This window comes from Patagioenas fasciata, chromosome 24 (genome assembly GCF_037038585.1).
Source record: "Patagioenas fasciata isolate bPatFas1 chromosome 24, bPatFas1.hap1, whole genome shotgun sequence".
NCBI classification, from domain to species: domain Eukaryota; kingdom Metazoa; phylum Chordata; class Aves; order Columbiformes; family Columbidae; genus Patagioenas; species Patagioenas fasciata.
In genome coordinates this window covers 6,619,128-6,645,725 of record NC_092543.1, presented here as the reverse complement: position 1 = coordinate 6,645,725, position 26,598 = coordinate 6,619,128, and the positions used below count along the sequence as shown (strand labels likewise).

General features: G+C 51.2%; 1 protein-coding gene across 4 annotated transcripts in view; it reads left to right on the top strand.

The window, feature by feature from the left end:
* The window catches only part of NECTIN1 (nectin cell adhesion molecule 1), a 94,500-nt gene that overhangs the window by 38,298 nt on the left and 29,604 nt on the right, over window positions 1-26,598 (top strand). For 3 of the 4 annotated variants that reach the window (XM_071798903.1, XM_065855806.2, XM_071798904.1), the window contains exons 2-5: window positions 5,173-5,523; window positions 6,209-6,511; window positions 6,887-7,004; window positions 8,851-9,002. In XM_071798903.1, coding sequence (XP_071655004.1) covers window positions 5,173-5,523; window positions 6,209-6,511; window positions 6,887-7,004; window positions 8,851-9,002 — 924 coding nt within the window. Of the gene's footprint in view, window positions 1-5,172; window positions 5,524-6,208; window positions 6,512-6,886; window positions 7,005-8,850; window positions 9,003-17,936; window positions 24,627-26,598 lie in introns of those variants that run through there. The other variant, XM_065855807.2, reaches the window with a different exon arrangement.

Sequence of the window (26,598 nt, the reverse complement as noted above, 5' to 3'; positions counted from 1 at the left end):
CAGTTTCTCTTGGTGTGCCCCCCCCCCATCACAGTGTTATCTTTGGCCTTTTGCTTCATGTGCAGCCGTGCCACCTGGAGCTATAACCTTGCCACATCTTTTACTCTCTCATCTTTCTTTGTAAGGCTCTCTCCCCTTGTGCTGGAAACTCAGTCTTCCTCTTCTAATCCCTTTGGTGTTCAAGCTCCACACTTCAGTGGGGCAGAACTGGAAGAGTGCATGACACACAGAGCTCCAGTGAAAGTCGGGAAGTGCATGTCCGTGAGTCACTGGAGACTCACAGGAGACCACTCCTGCATTGCAGTCGGCTGCAAGCCATTGACTAAGCGGGGTGAGGCAGGCGCTGTGCTCCTCGGAGGAGCAGCTGAGTACTCATTTGAATGCCTGGCAATCAATGCAAAGTCTGTTTGGCAAGAAGGAAGGTATTAACCCCACTGTCTTGGCCAAGTGCCAGCTCAAGCCTTTGGTTCTTGCCACCTGAAATTACCCTGCTGGGATTTAGGATCTGTTCTCCCATTTCCCACCGTGCCTGACACACCTGTGGTGCTCCTTTGGGCTTTTGGAGGATGGTTGCGTTCTGCCTCACAAGGGTTGTATTTCAGACCTTGATTTGCACTTAAAAATAGGAAAGGCTTGAAAGATGAATTCAGAAATATCAGAAGAAAAATTAGTAAGTGCCACCAGCTAGAAAGTTTTGAGCTCCCGTTCCATCCCATTTTTCCCCTCACGGAAAGTTCTGTTTGAATTGTCTGTGAGCACATGGGACCAGGTACAGGACATCGTTGCCCACAGTCCAGGTGCAGTGCAAGGGTGCAAAATCAGGTGCTTTGTGCTGAGTCTTTTGTAGGTTGAAGGATGATGCATTGTTTTGTCCTTTTGTAAGCTCTGGCTACTGTCAAACTTCAGAGTAGTTCTAAGTGATGCAAAGACTATTAGGAGTGATTGCTCTGACATCTGCATCAGCCCTCATATTGCCACACCAAAGGGTGGCTCATCGCGGTTCTGCCAAGGGCTGTTTCAGTGCCCTTGGGGTGAGATGGGTATCAAGGAACAGGAGGGAGGGAAACTGGTGAGAGGCTCAGCAGAGGCAAGGTTGTGCAAAGCAGTGTGGAGTTCACATGGTTCTTAACAAAGAGGCATTGACTGGAGGCTGGCTGTTGTGACAGACCTCTCTAGAACCTGGAGATCATGTCCAGAGCTTTCTATATGGGGGAGCAAGAACCGGATTTGCAAGTGTGGGAGCCTCAGTGTAACACCGCCTCCTGAGATTTGAGGAGAAAGAGTTTCCAGGTTCAAGAACCACCAGCTGCCACTTAGTCTGCCCCCTCCCCAGCGCTCCTCACACCCAGAGAGTCCCGATCTCCCTTCCCAGCCTGCTGCCTGTGCCGCAGGGCACCCCGAGTTCCGCACGGTGCCCCCAAGGCCTGGCATGACCTAGTGAATATCTGCGTTTGGGATCGTGGGGAAAGGCATCAACGCAAACCACTTCAGAGGCCAAGGTGGAGGAGCAGGATCTCAGAGGTCTCCACTAATGAGGTCTTGGCACCAACACATCTTTGGCACTCGGCTGGGCCTTTTTTATTGCTTTTGGTCCTCAACAAAAAAAAATAACACCAGAAAACTAATGAGTAAAATGCAACTCAGCAAGCTTCAGCCTATACAGTGCATCTTTCCTGGTGTGCCGGCTGTCCCCTGGGAGGTGGCAGAGTGGATTGGTGGCACTGGGAGATCTGGCATAGGAACTACGAATGGCAGGATGTATCCCAAGCCTCTTCTCTGCCATACCGACCACACACATCACTCAGCACTGCACATGCACACACACATCCTGCTTAATATGATCAAGCCTCTCCAGAGGCTGATTAGTGATTTTATTTTCTCCTCCTCTCCTGGCCTTGCACGCTTATTGCCATCAATTATCTATGCATTTGCCCTGATGAATTATTGAGTGTGTAACGGGGCGAGGGAAGACCCGCCATCCCAGCTCAGTCACTTTGCAAACAAATGCTCCCCAGAGCATGACGGCAGCTAGTTTATCCTCTGGCTTCTGATTTAGGATGGGGAGCATGGGAAGCTGCTCCAGCAACCTTCAGACACCCCTTTACAATGTTCCCCTTCCACGGCGTTCCTGTTACAGCGTGGGTGCTATTGCTGCGGTACGGAGCAGAGCAACGTGCGCTGCTGCCCCGATGAGAGGCTTGGGGGAGTGGAACACAAAGAGTTTACCCTGTCTTGCAAAAGAGCCACGAGTTACTCAGTCACCTGGAAAGGAAACATGGTTTCCGCACAGTGTTTGGGGTTTTTTTGGGGGGGTATTTTTTGTTTGGTTTGTTTTGTTATTTCTTCTGCTGTGGGTTGGTTGTTTTTTATTTTATTTGGTTTTTTTGTGTTTTTTTTTCCCATTTGCCCTGAAGCCTCTAGAAAGTTTGGAATGTGTTTTTGTTAAAGCTGCTGCATGTAGGGACCTGAATCCTAGCACTGGCAGCATTTAGGTGTTGGCAAGCAGTCCCCAACTGGCACCAGCTTCTTCCTAAGCTGAAAGTCTGACCCTGCAGCCGGTAGAGGAGGGTTCTGCAGGTCCATGCTGGAGCCTGGCTCAGGGTCAGGTTCATCAGCACCAAAGTCTGCTTTGTCTCCAGTTTGTGTCCAGGTACAGTCTGCACTGGTGCATGGAGCCCATGGCAGGGGCGGGAGGGTGGAGGTGAGAATTGTCACAACACTCAAGGTCAAGAGAAGTTACCTGATTTTTAAAAGGGCCACTCATTAATTTGCAGAGAAATCATACCATAAAGAAAGGACATAGTAATGATGGAGTGAAATGTTGGATTGATCTCTCTCTTGTGATATATACCACATTCTCTGCCAGGTTGGCTGCCAATATCTTTATTTATGGGTCACATCTTAGGTGCCAATCCTTGGGCAGTGGTGGCCTTCAGCCTGGCGTGCCGTGTTCCTCATCTTCATGCTTCTCTATGGAGAGGACCAGGCTGTTCTCCCAGCAAGGGCAACTCCGAGCAGAAGCCCGTGGCTTTCCGTCCTCTCCTCCCTGGGCTTTCGGCTCATCTCTCGCTTTCCTGGCACTGCGAGAAGGTGCTGAGCCACGACTTCCTACGGTTGCAAACGGGGCCTCTTTTATTGGGATGTCGAAAGCCTGGTTCAAAAGGAACCGCCGAGGGCTGTGGGGGTCAGGGAGCTGTGTGGGAGCAGAGCCAGCGCCCCAGCCCCGGGCAGCCCTGCTCGGGGGCACCGGCCCTTCGTGAAGAGGTGGGGACCGGTGCTGAAGAATCCGCTCTCCCTTCAGCCTCGGGAGGGAGAGGGAGTGCTGAGCACAGCTACAGCCAGGCAGCCGTGAGATGGGCGGCGGGTTGTTCCCAGGGCCTCTGCTACGTGATTGCTTTTGCTCTCCGGCAAGCTCCCACATGCTTGAAGACTTCAGAGCCAGACTGCTTGGCAAAGCTGTTGCTCACCTCCGCAGGTGTGGGCAATTCTGCAAGAGGCTCTCTCACCTCCGGGGTACAAGGAGCAGCATATGCTGCAAAGCATGTTGGAGACGTCTCCCCCTCCCCGTCCACCTGTTCTTTCTTCAGGTCCCAGCATAGCGTTATCTAAACCCAGCCTTGTTTTGCACTCAGTGCCCTCATTTCGTCAGGAAAGCCATTGTGGGCCATGCGGTCCCATTGGTGTCAGAGAAGTGTTTCAACGTGTCTTACTCCCTGGACATCCATCTCCAGCACGCCAGTACCTCTGGTTGGTGTGGAGAAACACGGTCCAGCTGTGACTTTACCAGAGCAGGAACATCCCCCTGGTTTTCTAAGGACTCGATGGCTTCGTGCATGCAGGCACTTGAGGGCACCGGTGCTTTGCTGTGGCTGTAAGCGCTGAAAAACACTCCAGCCACAATGCTGGGGTGTGGGGCAAACAGTGCTTGGCTCAGGGAATGGGGCAAGTTCACACAAAGCTCTAGAGACTGAGTTTCGGTCTGAACTGCTGATGACTGTGGTCAACTGATGGCGTCTCATGGCCAGGCTGGTCGAGGCTTGTCCGCGGGTCACGGGCTTGGCGTGGAGGGAAGGAGAAAGGGAGGAAGAAGAGGTTTAGATGTCCCTCTTGGTTAGAAGATGCTGTCCTGTTTCTTGTGCTATGCATTTTCCTCTTTCTCCAGCCTCTTTCTGTTTCATTACATTTGATGTTCCTCACTCTTTGTACATCTTTTTTTATTACCCTTTTCTTTCCTTTACTCTCAGTCTCCCAGAATACATCCAGTTTCAGATTCACCCAGAAGCAGTGAGCAAAACCCGCTTTTCTTGTTCTTACCACCTTGCTTCTCTATTGTATTTATCATATAAATACCAGCTATATAATTGCCAGAGCATTATCTCTAAACAGACAGATTAGGGAAAGACACAGTGGCAGCCAAGGATGAATTTCAGGGTCCGTCTGTCCAGCTGTCAGGAGGGGAATAACTGAGACCGAATAGCACTTTTCCAAAGCTCCTTTCATCTTTACTCCACAAAATCAAGATGGAAGGCTCCTAAATGCAGCCACTTCTGGGGTTAAAAAAAAGGCCACAAAAATGATCTCGATCACGCAGGCAGATTGTGCAAGGTGGATAGGCTCCGCTGTAAATCTGTTCTTACATGGGAACTATTGCTACTCTGAAATCAGGGCTGAGTCTTTGCAGCTCATTTAATTACTGACACATTTCCAACCGCATTAAATGGATGTCTGAGTGTGTGTTAGCACGTTAGGATATGCTATGCTGATAAATATCAGGGCTTTCATATGCCTGCAGAGCCACATGCTCTGTCCATTTACAATAACCGATTTAATGTCATCCAAAGTTGAAGACAAAGGGAAGGAAGGTAGTATTGATCCAGCTTTGTGCCTTTTGGTGATCATGAGCCCTAGGTTGGATGCAGAGCGTTAGGGCTGGTTGTAGCGAAGTGTGAAAACTATTAATAATGGTGGGAAGGAAGGTGTTTATGAACAGGAATGCAGCTGCAGGTGGATGCAGAAAGTACTGAGTGCCTGTAGCCATAGACCGTTCTTGTATCAGCCACACCAGGAAGAAGGAAATAGAATAAATGAAGGGGTTCACGCGCCCAGTATCCAAGAACCCTTCTTTTTCTCTGAGAGTTACACATATATTTATGTCTTTCTATTTTATTGCAGGGCTGCAAGCTCAGACTGTCTTAGTCAACGACACGGTCTCGGGGTTTATCGGGACAGATGTGGTCCTGCACTGCAGCTTCACCAACCCGCTCCCGAATGTCAAGATCACGCAGGTCACGTGGCAAAAAGCCACCAACGGCTCCAAGCAGAATGTGGCCATCTACAACCCCGCCATGGGGGTCTCCATCCTCTCTCCATACAAAGAGCGGGTGACTTTTCGGAATCCTTCCTTCAAAGACGGCACCATTCAGCTCTCTCGGCTAGAGCTGGAGGATGAGGGAGTTTACATCTGTGAGTTTGCTACCTTCCCAACTGGCAACCGGGAAAGTCAACTGAACCTCACTGTGCTGGGTAAGATCCTGGACAAGCTCTGTACTGTGAACCATTGCCTCTTGTTAAACAGATCTGGAGAAACCTGAGACTCATGTCCTGGGGCCTCAGGGCAAAGGTGAAATTTGGGTGTAAATTTTACCTATGATGATCTTTCAAGTTGACTGTAAAGAAGTGAAGAGCAGGGAACCTGGGGTAGGTGGTTTACTGAGCTATCACAGGAGCGCCTTTTCCTCTTTCCAGGCCTCAGTTCCCCCTTCTCTTAATGCAGGTGCAATAACAGTGACCTGTTCCCTAAGGGAGTGATGAGTTGTAAGGAGCTGGTGGCTGCCAAGTGAACAGAGAGAAAGACAACAGAGAGATCCTGAGCACAAGTAGAGGTTGTCCATGGAGCTTGGGGTTGTGAGTGAATAGATGCCACCCGAGGTCTACGTGATTCATGTGCTACATGATTCAAACTGTTCACATCCTAACATAGGGCTGAAAACCAGTGCCTGGAAAGGATTGGCATCATGTATCCGTGAATCTAGGGCACCTCCACCGTTCTTTCCCCAGAGTAGGTTGCTGGCAATTTGCAGCAGCTCTGGATTCGCCACAAGGTCTGTCACAGGCTCAGTCGTGCTAGTTGTAGTAGAGAGGGTAGCATTGCTTTTCTAACCATCCCTCTGTACCCTTTTCTCCTTCTCCTTTTTGCACTTCCCTGCAGCCAAGCCTACAAATCGGATGGAGGGCACCAAGCGGCCACTTATAGCTAAGTCTGGCAGGACAGAAAAGATCTTGGTAGCTACCTGCACCTCCTCTAACGGGAAACCCCCCAGCACCGTCACCTGGGACACCAAGCTCAAAGGGGAAGCGGAGTTTCAGGAGATCCGGAACAGCAACGGCACGATCACGGTGATCAGCCGGTACCGGCTGGTGCCGAGCCGGGAAGCCCACCGGCAGCAGCTCATGTGCGTGGTGAATTACCAGCTGGACCGCTTCACCGACAGCATCACCCTCAACGTGCAGTGTAAGTGAGGGATGCAGGACTGCAGAGCAGCCCCTGGGGTGGGCGATAAGGTCTGGCAAAAGGGGGTTTTTCTGAAAGGAAGAAATAGGGGGCTGCTTTCTTTTTCTGGAGAGTAAAAATGAAGTGATCCCTTGGAATAATCACATGCTTTCTCTTTTTCACACCTTCTTTCTCTCTGCCTCTGCCATCTCCCTTTGTTCCTCTCTCTCCTTCCTTCACATTCCTTGTCCCATCATCTTTCCCACTTTGCAATCTCTCTCTCTCCCACCCCTGCCCCCTCATCTCTTCCTGTTTCATTTTGTCCCCCTTCCTTTTCCATAACTCTTTGCTCTCCTTTTCCACCCTGCTTTTTGACCTTTTTTTGTCCCCCTACAGATGAGCCAGAAGTCACTATCGAGGGCTTTGATGGCAACTGGTTTCTCAACCGGAAGGATGTGAAGCTGATCTGCAAATCTGATGCCAACCCCCCAGCTCACACCTATGAATGGAAGCTGTAAGTGCCTACAACGCTTCTGCTCTCATACAAACAGGGACACGAAGCCTCTCTAGAAACCTCGGTCACCCCCTGGTCAATCAGGGCCCAGACACCCCCAACACCCAGGATAACTTCCCATTCTCACTTCACTGGGGTAATATTCTGCCCTAGTGATGTGAAGCAGCTGAGATGTGACAAGGTGAATAATTTGCCCAGCACCACAAAGTGCTTCAGTAGCTGGAGAAGGACGCAGGATTTCCCTTCTTTAAAGGGGCACAAATAGTACATAATTTGTGTGTTTAAAAACCTTTCCCTGGACTCAGCCCCCGCTGTAAGCAGGAGCCCCCTTTGGAACACTCATCCCACACCACTGACATGAAACAGAAGCAATTCCTTGTCCTCCAGGGTTTCAGCTTTTGGCTGAGCACACTAAAGGGACTGAAAAGTGAGCGAAGGGTGTCTGGGGAGTCAGATGGGAATTGATGCAACCTGATGTGGTTCTCTCTTCTCTTTTTTTCTTTCCTATAAGCACTCATGTAGCTTTAAAAAAAAAAAAGATCAAATGGATCCTTTCTTCTTTTCAGCTGGCATTTGTCATCAAGAAAGAGCCTCTCAAAATGGCTTTGCAAGAAGCTAGGCATATTGTCTCACATTTCCCTTCCCAGATCAAACTGTTCACAGTGAAAGGTCTGAAGAGGATTGTTTTTCTTGCCTTTTTTCTAGGTATCATCCCCAGCTCTCTCCCTCTGTTGTCCCTGCCAGTTTGACTTCAACTCCAAGGGGGTTCTGTTGGTTCCTCAGAACGTTGCCAGGAAAGTGTTAGAGGCAAAGATGCCCCTTGTGGCACTCAAGGCATCCAGGCTGTCTCTGTGTAGCAGGGCTGGCGAGTTGAGCTGTGCTTTCCTGAATTGAGCTGTGCTTTCCTGAATTGAGCTGTGCTTTCCTGAACTGAGCTGTGCTTTCCTCTCCTCTCATTTACATTGCGATGAGCAACGGTCAGGGGAGATGTCAGAGGAAGCAAGAGCCTCTTTAGCACCCCACACCACAATTTTCGGATGTGTCTTTGCAGATTCAGGGCCCTGCAGGCAGAGGACCAGTGTCAGGCTATTCTGTTCTTCCATCAGCTTTGAGGTCATTGCCTTGATGTAGCTGAGATAGACGTGTTTGCTATACGTGTGTGCCTATGTGTATGGGTAGACATGAAAAACATGTACATGTGCATTTAGACACTTATTTACAAACCTAATTATACTCCCATTATCTCCTTTCGTTTTTTACAAATTGCTGACAATATGTGCACATTTTTGTTGGGAGGAGGGGATAGAATTACTTGAGTAATTTTTAATTGCCTATGAGAAGTAATTACTTTACTTTGCTTCAGTAATTAAGAATAACCAGGCCATGTGTGCCTTCCTAACACACGGGGTTTTTAAAATTTTTATCTGCCTTTGCTCATTTATTCTGTGTATCTCTAGACTTAGTTTTACATTATTCTGGTTTCACACTCACCTGACTGTTCTGCCATGGGCATAATAGATGATAGATGATAGATGACAGGGCTCTAAATATGTCCAATCTCCCTTGTAGTCACAGAGAAGGGAAAAAAATATAACCAGTCTGTGTAAAGAACCTGATTCTCATCATGCAGTGGGTTCACTCTGGAGACTACTGACTGCCATAATGCCCTGTCTGAGGGCTTGGTTTCAGGCTTACTACATGAATGGATATTTTCCACCCAGCACCACCACGTTCTGGACCTGCCCAAGGGCAAGAACAGAACCAGCATGTCAGGGTCACATCTACAATACGGCTCGACCCTGCTGAGTGTCATCTCTGGGGTCAACCATGGTCTTGTTTCCCCTAGGCCAAACGGGACTCTGCCCGGGAGCGTGGAAATCCAGAACAACACCATCTACTTTAAAGGGCCTGTGTCCTACAGCGTGGCGGGCACTTACATCTGTGAGGCCTCCAACGCCATCGGTACCCGGTCGGGCTTGGTGGAAGTCAATGTCACAGGTAGGAAAACACTCGGTGTGCTCTGAAAGAGAGGAGGAAGGGGTGGGAAGAGGAGAGTGTGAGCGGCTGACACCATAATGTCTGTCTCAACCACCAGCGTCTGCTTCTAGGGGTGGGGAGTTTCGCAATGCAAAGGGAGCAGTGAAGTTCTTTGTTTTGCACTGGTTTGCCTCGGATTTTTTCTCCTTTCCTCCTACTTTCTTTTCCCTTCTTACACAAAGATACATTCGGTTTGTCTCCCTCTTGTCTTCTGGATTGGATTCAGAGAGATCATTGGACATGTTAGAAGGGAAGACATGCCAGGGAGATATTTCTTAGAAGGAATAGCATAAGGATATAGACTGCCACTGAGGCACCAAACCATGAGATGGATGAGTCATTTGTTCAGGATGTTGTTTGGCGTTTCTCATGTTAAGCAATATTCACATTTTTTCGCTTGTGCTCCTTCCAGTGCCGTGTTGGTTTGTGCACTTGCTCACCCGGCTGCCACATTAGTGACAGGCTGTGAACCCTTGAGTAGCTTTGGGCTCCGGAAAGGAGCATCACAGGATGCAGACCATGGGAAGTGATGCTATGTGATGTCTTATGGGACAGACCTGCTCTCTCTGGGGAGAGCACCGGCGCAAGATAGAGGGCAGCCGGCTGCCTGCGTCCTGCAAATGCCACAGACAGGAGCGGTGCCCGCGAGCTGGATGGGGAGTGAGGCGTGCTGGCATCTCCCCGAGCCATGGGAAATGCAGGGCAGGTTCCTAGGGTTCATAGCCCTTCCAGCCTGAGGCAAGTCACTGTTCTGATAGCAAGCGACCCACCCCAGCCATTTCAGGTGTGTAACCCGAGTGATGAAATGGGCTTCTCAGAGGCGCCCACCTCCAGCTCCCCCCACACGCTCTCTACAGGGGTAAGTGCTGAGCAAGCATAAAGATGAAGCCCAGGCAGCTGACCTCCTGAAATCAGCAATAACACTGTATTTGGCACCCTCACCACCTCAGTTCCCCTCTTCGGTAACATGGATAAAACAGGCTAATCTGCCTCTATCCAAGTGCTTGGAGGTCAATGGATGTGATTTGCTAATTAGATGCTAATTACCAAGTATTTATTTATGATCATTATCACTGTAGCAGGCCTTTAATTCACACCTCTTGTGCTGGATCCCTGCCTGCTGAGTTGTTCCTGGTATATGCTTTTCTCCGGGGGATCTTTCATTTGCCAGCGAAAGGCACCAGAATAACAAAGCTCTTTGTTCAGGACAGACGTGGAGCAGCAGCCACCCTGCCCTGCCCAGCCACCCAAAACCGGGTGAAGGTCGTGGTCAAAGTCCTTTTGGCTGGCTGTTTCATGGGAGTTGCCACCAAAGGCACCGTGTTTCTGGGGCAGTGCAGGCAGCTGCCTGATGCAAACTGAGCAGACCTGCGTCCCATCAGCAACAGAAAACCATCCTTTGTGGTAGCACCCTCCCTAGCACCTTGCTTCACATTTGAAACAGTGATCAGAGGGAAAAAGCCTCCAAGCTTAGTCCCCAGCTGCAGAGAAGGAGGTGGGATAAGTGTTGCAGAAGACTTAGAAACAGGCTCTCTTCACCATTTCTCGTTTTCCATCCCTGCGTAGCCTGTACATCCATTTCTTGCTATCATTCTTGTCTATTCAGCCACCCTGTGTCTTTTGTGCTGTCAATGCACATGTTCCTGAACACCAGGTACAGCCCCTCTTTATATTTCCCGCTGCCACCTGCCAGTGTTTTACCTGTCTCAGCATGGCAATAGCAGCAAGCCTGGGCTCTCCTAGGGACGAGGGTCTGGGGGCTTCAGTTAAGGTCTCCTGTCCTGTTGGTTTTTGGGGGACCTATAGAGCATCGTTCTTATGCTCTGTTAGTGCAGGGCTGGCAAGGGAAGTGGGGACCGGCAGGATTTCTGGGGAATGACTTTGGGTTGATGTCTGCCTGCCTGTAATCTCAGTTTATTCCCAAGGTTCTGAATTGTGGGGTTGAGGTTAAATGAGAAGGAAGGAGGGGTGCACCAGCCGCTTCCCTGCTAGGAGGGATTAGCAGCCAACCCGTTAGGCCAGGGCTCCGCCACGTTAAAAAAACGCTTTTAATAATTCATGGGACCTGAATATGTTTATCCAGCTCTCCCTAAGGACGGATTAGGCCAGTGCTGGGGAGGGCTCGGCTGTCCTCACTCAGCTATTACAGGTACATTTGTTTGGGTCTTGCAGGCAATTTAGGGATTGTCAGTGGACCACAAAACCTCTTTCAAGAGCTGCATGCAATAAATGGAGTTCAATCTAGTGAGCAGCCAGCCTTGGGAGAAAAAAAACAGGAGGCTGACGCAGAGAAAACCCTGCAGCGGCTTTCCCCCCCCATCTGCTGGGTACAAACCTCCCCCTCCTGCACCCAGCATTCTGTGGTTCTGTGATTCTTCCTCCCAGCCCCAGAGAGGAGGAGTGCGGGGACAGTTCAGGGGGAGGGTGATTTGTTCAGGGGGAGAAGGCTGAATGCTTCTATTAGAGTTATAGCACATTAAAGAGATTGATAAGTGGAAATTTAATATTTTATCCCAGCAATCTGTTCCTGTAATAGCTTCTCCTGCCTTGCAGGACCTTTGTCAGTTGCAGCCAAGCCATGTAGTGTGATATGTAACTATTTATTACAGGTGGTTGGGTGACATAATGAAAGGCTGTGGTTATAGACTGCATGCATGTCCCTCTGGGCCTGCACAGAGAGCTGCTCTTGTACATATGCACATATGTGTGACCCTGATCTGCATCCTGGCACACAAACGGAGCTCCCAGACCTGCGTGCCTGCACAGGGATGCCCTGCTGCACGGTCACCTGTGCATGCAGGACGCAGGAGCATCAGTGCATTGGCATGTGTGAATATGCGTGTTCGTGAAGATGTGCTTGGCTGTGTAGGCTGTGGGCGGCAGTGCATATACATACCTTGGCCCTTGTGCACGTGTGTGTACATACACGTTTGCGTGTGTGTGCGGGGGACATTTGTGCACTTGTGTACCGGCTTCAGCCAGAGGAAGCACAAGGAGAAAGATGTAAAACATCTCTTCTCCCCGTGGGCCTTCAAGCACCAGGCAAACATCAAAACCGAAGGAGGGTCACAGTGCTGGAGCTGGGGGAGCAGAGCCTGTGCAGAAGCGTGACTGCTGTCACCTTCTCTGCTGCAGGGCTCCCGCCTGATTGCCATGGCCAGGAAGGGCTCTTTTGCTCAGGATTCTGCAGGCTGCTCTGCTTGCTTGGTGCAGCCCTGCCGCTGCACCCCCTGCATTTCCAGGAGACAGGATAGGATGTGCAGGTGCCCTGGGGAGGGTCTGTGGGATTGGGACACTCTGTGTGACTTTGCAGCCCTGGCCTTGGATGTGTGACAGGCTGCTGGGGGGAGGAGAGGCCAGCAGGGGTTGATGTCCCCCCCACATTTGCTTGGCTTGCACCAGGGAGTTATTTACACACCACCAGCGGTCTCGTCCCAGCAAGGTCAGTGCAAACAGCCTGCGGGGCTCACTGGAGCCCTCTGCCATGCGGCAGCTGGCCTTCGGTACGGCTCAGGGCGTGAGAGATAGCGTTAAATCCTGAGCATAGAGCAAGCGCCCCCAAAGCCCAGCTGCCGGCCAGGGCCGTGCCACGCTGCACCAACAAGTGCTGGTGGCTTCTGTAGGTGGGAGGACATAGGGCCCGAGGGCTCAAAAGGAACAAGCCTGGGGGGTCCCATCTGATGCTGATCTTCTGGAGGGTGGGTAGGAGTGTCCGCTGCATCCTGTCTGATGGCACCTGTGCCAACGGCCCCCGCGGGAGCAGCGCTTGATTGACAAGCGATAGGTGACCTGACAGAGAGATTAAAACCTAAGAGACGTTTGGCATCTGGCCTAAGAGCTGTCACAGTCTGAAATGCCAGTGGCAGCTGCTAAACTTCTGGATTAGTTGCCAGTGGTTTTTCCACCCTCACTGCCTCCCCCCCCCCATCCTGCTCCACACGAGGAGAGTAGAGACCCCGGGTAGGGAGAGGAACGGCAGGATCCCTTGAAGCCAGAGGTGGGCATGCATAGGTGCAAGGGCTGTTGTGAAGGAAAAAGGACAGCAGTGCTACAGGCTTCTCAAACTGCAGCTCAGTCTGGGCTAAGGCGGGTCCAGAGGTACCTCCCTATCTTCATTTATGCACAAGTCTAACACAGCGGGTCAAAGTCCTGGGATAATTTGCCGTGGACTGCACTGGCAGGGAGAGTTTGCCACCAGCAATCTGCCATATAAAAAAACCACCACTGTATTTGCTGAGGCCATCTGGGGAGCTCCATGAGCCCATTGACTTCAAGGTTCCTGCTGCTCACCCTGGCTGGAGCCAGCCCAAGTCGCCCCAGCTTCCCACTGCAGTGGGTGCTTGACTTTGCAAGGCTCTGGAGGAGCTTCATGCGAGGAGCAGCTTGGGCTGACACATGTCCAAAAGGTAATTTCTCATGGAGTTTGACATTTTCCTACATGCCCATGGCTACAGCGAGAATCTCAGCTGGTGCTGGGTTTTTCCTTGACCCTCATGATTGAAGGGAAAAGAATGGAAATGTGACTTCAAGAAAAAATGTGTCCGCAGGAAGTGGTATCTTTTAAAATATCTAAGCAGTGTGATGAGCACAAGGGCTTCTGAAAGCTGGTTTCCTGTGGATCTGCGTTTCATAGAATTACTTGGTGCCTGAAAATGCGCTTTTTCTGATCCGGGCCCTTCCTGCCCTTGGGAACAGCTTCTTGTCCCTGTGGGTTCTCTGATGTCTAATGAGGTTTAGCTCCCACCTCTCCCAGGGATTCCACTCTAGGTCTCTCCAAGAACTTGATGATAGGGATAATTTTGGCTCCTTGTCTTGTCAGATAGCCCTGAAACTGGCCAGCGTGTTCAGAAAACATTAGATAAAGGACTAATGGAGCGGCAGGATGATTTGCATACTCTTTTTTTTTTTGGAAACCAGTCATTAGAGGAAAGATGTGGTTTTTAAAATGTGTATTTTTGAAGGCACTCTTGTGATGGGGAGGGCCTGATTCGTCTGCGGTGCAGCAGTGCTGTGCCTCTGGGTGCTGCAGGAGCTGGGGCAGGGAGATGCTGCAGCCCTCCCGCCTTGAACACAGGGATCAAAGAGAACCTGTGGGCTGGGCCGGGTGCCAGAGCGAAGCCCAGGGCAACCCCCATCTCTCTGCGCTCCCAGCTGCCGCCCCAGAGGTCCAGCTCCTGGTATGGGGACAGGAAGCCGGGCTGAATGCAACAGCTGGCAGAGCCGGGCAGTGGGCAGATAGTGTTGCTGCTTTAATTCCTATTCATACAGCAGGAGGGGGTGGGAAATGTTTGGTTTTTTATGCTGGAATTAAAGCCTAGCTTGTTCCCCCTCCCTCTGACTCTGCTGTCTCCTGTTTCTCCAGTCCACTTCTCACAGCGGCTTTAATTCTCTCCAGACTCTTCCTAATGGATTTTTCACATGGGGCCCCCAGCACACTCAGGCATCGCACCAGTTTCCAGAAATTTCACGCACCCCTCGAACACAAAAAGGGGATCCTTTTCCCACACTTCCCCTTCCCTCTCCAGGCTGCTCTTGCGCTCTCTTTTGCACCCCAGGCACGGAACCCCGTGGGCAGGGGGGTAAATCCCCCTTTGTGGGACTGACAACAATGGATGCGTGCGGAGCAACACCCGCGGAGAGCCGCAGCTGTCCCGAGCCGTTCGTTAACCTGCCTGTTGGACACCGGGGCGCTGTGGCAAAGGCTGCAGATGTGCCAGGCTGTGCCCGGCAGTGCGGGGACAGGGCTGGAGGGACAAATCAAAGGGAGCCAGCTGCGGGGGAGCAGGGGAGGGGCGGGGGGTGGCACGCTGTCCCCCCCCTGCCCTCGCCAAGGGGACCTTGTGGCGGAGCCCGGCCCGGGGACCCCCCAGCGGGCTCGCAGCGCGGTCTGTGCCGCCCTCCAGCGGCGGTGCCGGGCCGAGCCCGCCCGCTCCCGCTGCCCCCCGGCCGCTCATTCCCGCCTGGTCCCACCGCCCCCCCCCCGACCAGGGGCTCCGCCACGGCCCCCGGCCGCATCCGCAGCGCCGCTCGCCTTTCCAGGCTGCGGGGGGAGTGGTGGGCGGACGAGCGTGTGGGTAGGGAGGGGATGATTTCGGCTGCTGGCTTGCGATCTTCACATCTCTCTTCTCCCGCTCTTCCCACAGTTCGGTTTTGTTTTCTCTGGCATGGGAACTGGGCCACCGCGGGGGGGACGGGGATGGGTTCTGAGCAGAAAATAGTTCCTTCCCTGAACATGTGAAATCCAGCACGGCTGCGTGTTGGTTGTGTCCACGGCACTGGCAGTGATGGGGGGGCTGGCATGAAGGTGAACAGCACGAAGGACAGGAAAAAAAAAATATATATATACATATATATATAAGAAAGGTAGAAAAACATCCCCCCCTTTCACTTCGTGTGTCCAACCTGGGCTGTTAATGAGGCTTTTAATAGAAAAGTGGGCCAAGCTCCTTTTGGTTTTGTGCACAGACTTGTCTCAGATCTGCCTGTTTTCCAGAGCTGGGAGGCAGGGGGCTCAGTGCGGCTGTAGGGAGCCTGTGCCCAGCATGCACGCTGCGTCTGGGTCTTTTCAGGGTGGGACGTTGGGACCTGCAGTCCCATGCACAGAATCAGCCTGGCTGTGGGGAAAAGTGAGGTAGAAGGAGGCTTCAGATTGGAGTTGTGGGTGAGGGAAAATCAAAGTTACAGCCCCTGGGGTCTGAGCCAGCTCATTGGCCTTTCCGTACACTTACTTAAGCTCTAGGTGAACCCCTGCTTTGTGCACAGTTTTGGAAATTGAGCTCCATGGGGTTGCAGATGTGATGGCAAGGGGCAGGCCTGGGAATGTGGCATGGGCAGGGGGAGCAAGTGCAAGGGCTGCACAGATGCTTGGGTTGATTAAATTGAGCCCTCAGCAGCCAAGACTACCAGGGGATGGACGTGACATTTCTTGCTGTCTCTGCAGAGAAGTTTTGCATTAACCAGCTGGCTATGACAAGCCTTCTGTGGATGCAACGTGTGGTTTTGGCTTTCCAGAACCCAGTCGCACCTCCCTGTGCTGAAATACATGCCCTTGCTCCTGCTCTTGGAGGCTGTCTTTGGAAAGAGATGCTGGTTCCTGCCTGCACAATGTCTTGCTTCTCATTGTGGCTGCAGCAGGGAGCCCCTCCACTGCCTGTACGCCAGCCCGCTCTGCCCGGTGTGCTGTGCTGTGTGCGGTTTCAGGCTCGTGAGGCTTTGCACAGGGCAAGCCAGCACTGCAGAAACCAAGCTGCTGTTGTTGGGATGATGTTTCAGGGAAGGAAGGAGTGAAAAAGCTCTTGGGCATAAGCAAAACGTTTATGCTGCAAAGATCAGCCCAGCAATTGCTCAGATTCAGTACCCGTGTCCAAAATGTGCAGCTGTTTTAGGAGCTGCCTCTACCCGGGGGAAGCTTCTTTCTCCCCTCTTCCTTAGTGGCGGGGCTAAGCTGTGCTGCAGGGAAACGCGCACCCTGCTCGTCTTGTCCTTGTACAGGGCTTCTTGCTCTAATGCAGAAATGTGTCTGCCAGCAGCAGGCAGTCCCACAGGTATGTGGAGAGGGGACAGGAATCAGAATTACCTCCCATCCCTTTTGATTTTGCTGCCTTTGAGCCTCCTCTTCCCCATCACCCCACTCTGTCTGATCTGGGAGAGCGTGCTGGGATTGCTGGTTGGTCTGTGCCTCTCCTTGGTTTGGTAAAATACGAGGGCCAGGAGGCTCTGGAGCAGCAATAACAGCTTGCAGCTACGAGCAGAGCTGGCAGACAGGCCTTGGGGGTGGAAAAAGCAGTGCGAGGTGTCTGAGCATGGTGTGCAAAGGCAAAGCTGCCAGGGGCATTAACCAGGTGCCCGCTGTCTAAATTCAGAGGCAGGAGAAAGACTGAGATAGCCATGTGATGCTTAATGCCTCATGGACATGAATGGTCAAAAGGCAGTTTGTGAAAGCTGAGTTTGGCCAGGGGCTGTAGCTGTGCCCAGGGAGTATTAGGAAGGTTTATTTAAGTCCTGGATCAAACTTTATCTGTGCCTAAGTCTGGGTGCTGAACTGCCTGAAAGAGAAGAAAGCTTCTTTCTCATCTCTTTTCTTTTCCTCTTTTGAGTTATTTATTTTTTAAATAGGTCAGGGTAGCTGTAGGAACAAGATTAGCATGAGCAGTAGCACTATGCTGGCCACAGAAAAAGCAGAAGAAAAAGGAGCAGTGGGAGGTCGGTGTCCCTGTGCTGCAGAGCACAGCCAGGGCAGCAAGGGGGTTCAGGACCCAGCTGTGACCTGAGCAGCACTGTGCAGCTGCAGGTCACTCGTGGGAGCGGAGATCACAACCTGCTGCTCCTTTCTGGCCCAGCCGGGGCTGGTTGGGGTCATGCTGGGCTGGGATACTGAGAAGTGGGGATGCAAAGCTGGCAGGTCCAGGGTGGCATCTACGGGAGTAGTCACGGCAGCTTGGTGCCCACCGTTGGATGGGGTTTGGGTCCTGCTCCCCGGCAGAGGCACCCTGGGCCTGTCAGTGTGCCCTGATAAACTGGACCTAACATGTCACCCAGTTAAACGGGAAGTGTCTGGACTCAAGGCACTGGGCTTGCGGGATCTGAGCCTGTCTGGAGAAACCAGTGAGGTGGGGTGGGGTGGGGAAACACCGCTTCCAGCTTGCTGGGCTCCTGCATGAGGCTTGGCGAGCTTGGCACGGCACGCTGCGTTCCCTTGCTGAGCCAGAGCTCCCGTGCGCTGACCCCTGTGAGAACGCACCCTTTTCCCCTTTCCCTGGTTTTTCCCTTCCCTGTTCCTTACCCTCATCTTCCCACCCCTGCACTCCCCAAAAACGGCAATGAAAGCATGGAGGGAGGGTGTGTTTCCGCATGGTTTGACACTGTTCCCCCTTCCATCTGTCTTTTCCTACCCAGAATTTCCCTACACCCCGTCTCCAATCGATGATCGCAAATCCATGGTGCAGCCGAACATCCCCACACCGGTGATTGGGGGCATAGTGGGAGGAGTCTCGCTGGTCCTGGTGGTGGCCGTGGTGCTCTTTGTGGTACTCCGGCGCCGGCGTCACACCTTCAAGGGTGACTACAGCACAAAGAAGCACGTGTACGGCAATGGCTACAGCAAGGCTGGCATCCCGCAGCATCACCCTCCTATGACCCAAAACCTCCAGTACCCTGATGACTCAGATGACGAGAAGAAGCCGGGCCCGCTGGGCGGCAGCACCTATGAAGACGAAGATGAGGATGCAGGAGGAGAGCGCAAGCTGGGCGGCCCCAACAAGTACGAGGAGGATGCTAAGCGGCCTTACTTCACGGTAGATGAGGGGGAAGCACACCCTGAACCTTACGACGAAAGGACACTCGGCTTTCAGTACGACCCCGAGCAGCTCGACATAGCGGAGAACATGGTCTCACAGAACGACGGATCTTTTATTTCCAAAAAGGAGTGGTACGTGTAGCCCGGCACCCCATTGCTACACACACACACACACACACACACACACACAAACACGTACACACGAGTGATGCCCTCCCACTCCCCCTGCATCCCTGCTGAGCGGAGCCGAGTGTGCGGCGGCCGCTTGCACACTCACTGCACGCACGTCCCCCCGCACACACCCGCCCGGCCGGCCCTGCGCCCTGGGCACAGACTGTGGACGCTCCCAGCGCTGGCAGCGCGGGCGGGCTGGGGCGAGCGGGGAGGGAGGGCAGCTTTGCTTACAGATCATTTTTGGGGTGTATGGGAGGTGGGAGGTTGGGTAATTATTTTCTCCGTTTTGGTTTTGCTTTTTAATTTCTCTTGATGACTTTCGTCCCCTTCTGTGGTGTTTGTATTGGTCGGTGGCTTAGGTGTTACTATTTGCTTTAACGACTGTTGCCCAGCCTGTATATTACACTCTGTTTGTGTCTTCATGTCTCAGAGTGCCCTTCAGCCCCACTTCCCCCTCCGAGGTTCCTCCTCCCACTTCCACACCCCTGAAACACTGGAATTTGTTTGTATGTTGTCTTTGGTTTTGTTTTGTTTTGTTTTTAACCTTGGGAGGGGTCAAGTGGGTTGTCCATAGAAGGCTGGAAGCCAGGAAAGCTTGTGGCACTGGAGGCAGAGGTGCCATTATCGGGTGAACTGGTGGTGTTTTTCCTAATCGCTTTCTTTTCAGTGAGGTGTGGGTAGCATTCCCACTGCCCGCTGCATGCCTGGGGAGATCCACTCCCACTTTTTAGTGACTCAATAAAAGCAAAACGAGAGAGGGGAGAGAAAAAGCCCTAGAACAAACCCCAGGTGCACGGGCTGATAGCAGGGCAGGGAAACAGAGCTGCCATTTTCCTCCTACCATTTATTATTTCCCGGCTTTTCATTTTCTGTCTTTGTATGAGTGTTCTTTTGGAAGACAGAAAAGGAGTATTTATTGCTGACATTTTTTCCCCTATGATGGCTCAGAGAAACGCTGGCTCTTTTTGTCCCCGTTGCTGCTGTTGTTGCTGGTACCAGCAGCAGAGCAGTTAACTCTGCCCAGCAGTTGTGTGTGGTGTATCCTGCACACACCTGGCTGCCATGGCACACACATCTGGCTGTGTCATTGCACACACCTGGCTGTGTCATTGCACACACCTGGCTGTCATTGCACACACCTGGCTGTGTCATTGCACACACCTGGCTGTGCCATGGCACACATCTGGCTGTGTCATTGCACACACCTGGCTGTGCCATTGCGCACACCTGGCTGTCATTGCACACACCTGGCTGTGTCATTGCACACATCTGGCTGTGCCATGGCACACATCTGGCTGTGCCATGGCACACATCTGGCTGTGTCATTGCACACATCTGGCTGTGTCATTGCACACACCTGGGTGCCACAGCCCTGGGGGAGCGGAACAGCAGATGCCACTTTGCTTTCCCCACAAACTCAACTGCCTGCAGCGCTGCTCTGCGGAGCCCGACAGGGCAGATCTCCAGGGTACCATCCAGTGTCTTTGAGGGCTGCGGTACAGGATCAGGCCCTTAAGTGTTATTATACCACTAAAACTTAATTGTCACATGTTTACACTTTTTTTTCTCTTTCGGATCAGAACACAGGGCTGCCTCTCTCTAAGTCCCTTAGCAACAACCCCAGCCCCTGGATAACATGCTTAGTCTGCATTGATTGCCACTTTTAAAAAGTCACATCCCACTTCTAAGCAAAGGCTTGGCAGATAGGGCAGGAGCGAGAGAGCCTGGGGTGTTTATCTCATCCTCCCTCCCTTGAGCCACGCATTGTGATGGGGAGGCTTGGATTGCTGCTATCTCTGCTCTGTGGATAAATGGGATTCCAGACTTCAGGGCCCTCTGACTAACACTGACCATATCCAAATTACATTCATTGGGTTGGGGCTCATTTTTCTTCTTGTGTGGTGTTTTTGGTGTTTTTTTCTTTTTTTTTTTTTAATTTGATGTATAAATAAATCTTTTGTTTGAAAAGAAATCCCCAGTTTTCTGAGCTGTATTATCATGCACGTCTAAAAATAGCAGGACTAATTCTCCTCCTGCCTTACCCGCTGGGTTTTGTTCCACAGCATCCAGCGGTTATCCTGCTCCAAAAGGGAGGGTGCAGAGCCAGACCCACGCAGATGAGTCAAGGTCAGGTCTCTGATCCAGGCAGCTTTCCCTTAGCATGCGGTCCCTGGTGCAGACAACGCAAAGCTCAGCCCGAACCATCCGCAGTTTGTACCCGGTTTTTATTGCCTTAGCGGTGTAGTGGACTGAGAAATCCGATTGTTACCCTGTAATCTCGCTGCTGTTCCTGCCAGACCTCCCTGCTTCCTGGCCTCTGGCACAGGAGCCGCATGCCACAGGAAGGCTGCTTTGTGTCCACACAGCAGAGATTCTCTTGGGATCTCTGGGCTGAAGCTTAGAATATATGGCTAAACCTCCCTGTGGCTGTCCACTGCCACCAGGAGCACCCGCCTACCAAGCAACCCCCATAAAGAAGTTAAGTCTCTAACATCTCTCCATATCTCTGATTACTAGTAGGGGCTGACTGGTGTAAACCCGCAGAAGGACTTTCCTCCAGTGCCTTGGGATGATAACAGCGTACACAGGGCTTTAATTCCCCCCAGTCTGAACCCTGTAATCTGGATCGGGACAGAGCAGCATTGCTGAGCGTTACACCTTAGCCACAGCTCACTTAAGTGTAACAGGGGGTACGGTGCAGAGCCGGCACAGCTTGTGATCCAGAGATAATTCTCAACAAAGTCTATTTCTCGAGTGAATAACCCTTTAGATCTGGACTTCACAACTAGGCTCCAAAAAGGGTTGTGACAACATCCCCAACACCAAACTCCAGGTGGTCCGTGACCAAGTGCGGAGTGGAAATCCATGGCGCAGCCCCTCCTCTGCGAATTTCCCCCAGCACAGATATAACGCGTACTGCAAGGAGGTGGATTGGGAAGAAAACAACCTTTTATAGAATCTGCAGAGCCCGTCAGCAATTCTTTCATGTTCTGCATTAGTCACAGGCAGGGGCCACAGAGCTGACCTGGAAAATTCACATTAGCCCTCAGTACAGTTCTGTCCTAAAGACCAGAGCCACAAAGCCTTGCAAATGAAATGGACAGGCCTGGGGGAGAACAGGGAGAACAGACAGAACGACTGTTCCGGAGTTAAGCTACGACTTGCTGAGAACATAAACAAGCAGTCCTAAGCAATACGCTTTGGTAGTTATTAGCCTGGCACTCAGAGGTGTCATTTTCTTAAGATGTAGCCTCCTTGGGTTATTCATTGCCGTTCACATACTGTCACACAGCTGACTGAGGACTCAAAAACAACAGTGGGGCTCAGAGAAAGGAAAGGAGACAGTGGAGCAATATGGTTTTTCCAAGCTAGAGCCTACATGCAATTCCCTTTTTGCTACATTACACGTTTTGCTCCCCAAAAGTGCACAAGTCTAGGAAAGAGCGCAGCCAATTCGCTCACCAGTGTGGCTCAGAAGGGCCAAATGATTATTTTTCATGCAGAACCTGGGCAAGCCTAGAGCGAAAGATCCTTAAGACAGTATTGCCTGGCATAGCAGTGCCGTACCCTGCAGGTTCAAGGTTCACTGGTGCATTCCTCTCATCCCTGGGCCCTTCAGCATTACTCCACTGGTGCAATCATCCCCACAGCCATAGAGAAATGCCACCTCCGTGCAGTAATTTGCTTCTTGCTGTCCCTTGCAAGGTCAGCTAATTGGGCGAGAGACTCTTGGGGTGGTAATTAGCCAAGTGATTAGCCATTAATCCATAGCAAGGTAGGAAAAAAAAGAAGTATGGGGAAAAAATCAGATTGATGTTTCACCTGAGAGCTGTTTTGATCCAGTAACAGCATCACTCCCTTCGCTAGGTTAAATTGCTCTGAGGGGACCCTTGAAGGTAATTAGATCATGTTTTCCAGCAGCATCAGGAGGTGGGACCTGCCTGCCTGAATGCCAAGGTGAGCTCAGTAGAGGTGCCAAACTGAAGATCCTGTGCATCCTGCTCCCTGGGAGGTTCTGCAGGGCAATGAAGGTGCTGGGGACCATGCATGGTCACTCGGGGGTGACAGTCTGTCTGGGGGTCCCCAGAGTACCCCGGTGCCTGGGCCGTGAGGGGAGGCAGAGGGCCAGTCTGCTCTTTCTTTGAGAGACAGAGTTGCTTGTCCCTTTGTGTTCAGTTTCTCGCCATGGGCCATGGAGTCAAGATGCTGGTTTTAGGTGGTGAGACCCTTCTCACAGCTGTGCACACGAGCTCGCAGGCTGGGCCATGGCTCAGATGGAAAATCCCCTGCTTCTCTGCCCCCTTTCACCAGAGGTGCTAAGGAGGTGTGAAACATCCCCAGCGACAGCTCCCAGCTGTATATGGAGCACCCCTGCTCCACAGCCAGCGGCAGAGGGTGGGGTGGGAGCCCCCAGGCCAACCCTCTGGTCACACTGGGGCACGTCCCCATCGCAAAACAGAAACCAGGTGAATTTGGGCCGAGCCCCTTGCCCGTGTGCATTCAGGGAGCCGTACTGAACCAGACGCATCTGTGTCACAACCTAAAACGAGCCTGTAGTTTATGTGCAAAGATACCCCATCTGTTTTCCTACTGGGGCTTATCTCTAGGATTATTCATTGCAACTCACACTAGTGATGCTATTTTCTCTTATTTAATTACCAGATTCTTTTTCCCCTGTTGTTAAATCATTTTCTTTCAGCCAGGGGGAGGGAGAAAAGCCGAAGATTTCGTAGTAAAAAACTCAAACAAACTGAACTGGTAGCACCGAATTGATTGCACAGACGTAAGGGACAAAGGGAGCCATTTTCCTGATGTTGAGTAAAAAGCCAGCACAACCGTTCAGCAGAAATCACTGAGGGTTAGAGAGAGAGAGAGAGATTCAAAAGATTGATCTTGAAGCAATTAGAGAAGGGAATGCAATGAGAATGGGGGCTGCTGCTCTCCTTTGCTGTTTTTCTTTGCCGTACACAAGTGCACGCACACACACAGATTTGTGGAGTTTCACACACCAGCCATTATGCTCAAAGAGTGGAGGGGAAACCCTGTTACCCCCTCAGGGTGGGAGATGGGTGAATCCGTAACATCTGCAGGCTGCACAAAGCTCAGAGGGTTTGTACTTTGGGAATGAAGGGGATATCCCCGTCCCATTTCACGCTAAGAGTAGAAGCGGCAGAGCAGGTTGTAGGTTAGAAATTCACTGTATGCTTCCCACGTTCACAACCACTCCTGTTGTAGCACCCAAGTCTTTGGGTCTGTTTGCTGGGCTGTGAGCGGTGGGAGATGCTGCCAGACCCCCTGCACCGATGCCTGTTGTTCATTCTGCGGGGCTCACTGTAGCACTTTACCCTCCCCTAACCTGCAGCTTCACCCCCCTCTTTCCTACTTCACGCGGTTTGGTGTCTATTTGAGCAACTCTGAGCAAGGTGGGGAGGTCTTGGGTCCAACCGCCGCCTCCTCATCCTCCTGTCCCCAGCACTGATGGCTGAGCAGAGCACAGCCAGGCTGTGCAATGGGCAAAGGGGGGGACACAGCCCACCAGCAAGGGAAGGAAACCCGAGCCTTAGAGGGGTTGAGTTTGTACTTCAGACCAGTGCGATTTCCATACGTAATTCACCTGGGGGTGAATGTAGCGAGCATATGGAGTCAGATCCTACACTGGCATAAACTGGTATTGGTACTCTCACTGAGAATCTGGTTTTTCTTTTAATTTGCCTTTCATTTTTAAACATGATTCCTTAACTCCAGTGATTTTTCTCTCTCTTTTTCTTCTCCCTCCTGCTGTAATTATCATTGTGGAATAAACACGACAGACAACCCCAACCCCACTTTTTTGGTTTTTTTTGGTAACCTGTGTTGTAAGTGCTTTTGTAAAAAAAAAAATTAAAAAAAAAAAAGTAAAAATAATAATAATGTAACGGACTTTTATGATTTTTGTTGGTTTGTTTTCCATCCTTTGTAATTTGTTTGTTTGGGGTCGGGGGGGCATTTTCATGGCTCTAATTTGTGTGGGTGGGGTGTTGCATCGCCCTTCCTTTTTCTTGTATAAAAACCAATAGTGGCTCAGCTGTGGAAAAAAAAAATGTACTTTTTTATAAATAAAGAATTTTAAAACAAAAGATACATTCTGCTTTATTTTGTGCGCACCCGTGAGTGCGTCGTTCGCAGCCCGTGCCTGTGTGGAGAGGCACAGCAGCAGAAATGGCGTTTGCTTTCCAACGGCCTGGGTCTGTTCCCGTGATGTGTTTTGTAGAGGGGTTGCTTGCTGAAGGCCGAGGGTCAAGCGATCTCCAAAACAGCCTGGAGAAGGTGGGCAGGGAATGAGTGTTTTGCCACAGGCATAGATGGTATTGTATGAAATTCTGGGATAATATTCGAGGCAGACAAAAGGAAGTGGGAGCATTTCCCCGTACTGATGGAACAGTGAAATTCCTTGTCAAAGGATGCTGCTGGTGCCAGGAGTTAAGGTGAGGAAAGAGAAAGTGGCTAGAAAAGCCTAGGGAAGAAAAATCCATCAAAAGCCATTACAAATTGTGACACTGTCTCTGGCTTAGGATGTTCTTAAGTTGCCGTTAACCACAGCAGATGGGACAGGCTATTGGGAAAATGTCAATACGCACTTGCGCTCTTCTTACATTTTCTCTAGGTGAGTGTAATTAGGTGTAGTCAGGGCCAGGATACCGGGCTATGCCAAGCTTTGATTTAACATGGTAGGATGTCCCTATAGTGACGATTGTGCATCAAAAGTATCTAATGCTAAGGGTCCATTGGGAGGCAAGATCATTCACACTGCATCCCTGCAACTCCATTACTGATCTCTGCATTGAGAAGAGCAGTTTACCTTTCCTTTAGCTTCCTGAGTGTGAATATGTGCTACAAAGAAAGCCTTGTTCCCAAAGATCAAGGCAGTCAACTCCACAAGACCCAGACTTTTGCAAGGGAGGGAGAGACAAAGCAAGCAAGAGATGAGAGAAAACGCGCATGCTCGTCCTTGCATTGACATCAACAGGCTCTTTGTCTTGCCTCTGGCGTTCCACTCTCTAAGTAGAATACGCCCTGGGAATGGATTTGTGCACCCAACTTCAGCACGTGGATGATCTGCTGGAGATCTGAACCAAAACCCAGCCACTCCTCATCCAGAGAGATGCATCTATATGTCCACGTCTTTTACTCCTCTCATTTTCGCCTTTCTGCCAGCTCCTCTTAGTAATGACAGATGTTGGAAGTGTAGCTTCGCTTCAGCTGCAGCTGTTCAGGTCAGTAGCCCGAGGAGTGACCACGACAGGGGTGCAGAGGGGCAGCATCCAACAGAACTGGATCCTCAGCAGTTGGCTCAGCAGCCAGGTTTGTGGGAAGAGAGATAGAAAGAAAAAGGAGAAGAGAAGAGAAGAGAAGAGAAGAGAAGAGAAGAGAAGAGAAGAGAAGAGAAGAGAAGAGAAGAGAAGAGAAGAGAAGAGAAGAGAAGAGAAGAGAAGAGAAGAGAAGAGAAGAGAAGAGAAGAGAAGAGAAGAGAAGAGAAGAGAGAAGAGAAAGAAGGAGAAAGAGAAGAGAGAAGAGAGAGGAGAGGAGAGGAGAGGAGAGGAGAGGAGAGGAGAGGAGAGGAGAGGAGAGGAGAGGAGAGGAGAGGAGAGGAGAGGAGAGGAGAGGAGAGGAGAGGAGAGGAGAGGAGAGGAGAGGAGAGGAGAGGAGAGGAGAGGAGAGGAGAGGAGAGAAGAGAAGAGAAGAGAAGAGAAGAGAAGAGAAGAGAAGAGAAGAGAAGAGAAGAGAAGAGAAGAGAAGAGAAGAGAAGAGAAGAGAAGAGAAGAGAAGAGAAGAGAAGAGAAGAGAAGAGAAGAGAAAGAAGAGGAGAGGAGAAAGAGAATCACCAGGGAGCTGGGATGGAGGTCTAAGAGGGAAAAGAGGATAGGAGGGACTATCTTTGCCCATGGTCCTACTGGGATGAGCCCCTGGGAAATGCTGAACTCATGTCTCACAGTTAAGCGATGATGGATAAAATCCATTGCATGGGGCCTCTTCTTAGCAGCTCAGGTTGCAGAGAGCTGAACGCAGCAGGGGCTGACTCCCATGCAGTGCCCCTAAGTATTGTGTTTC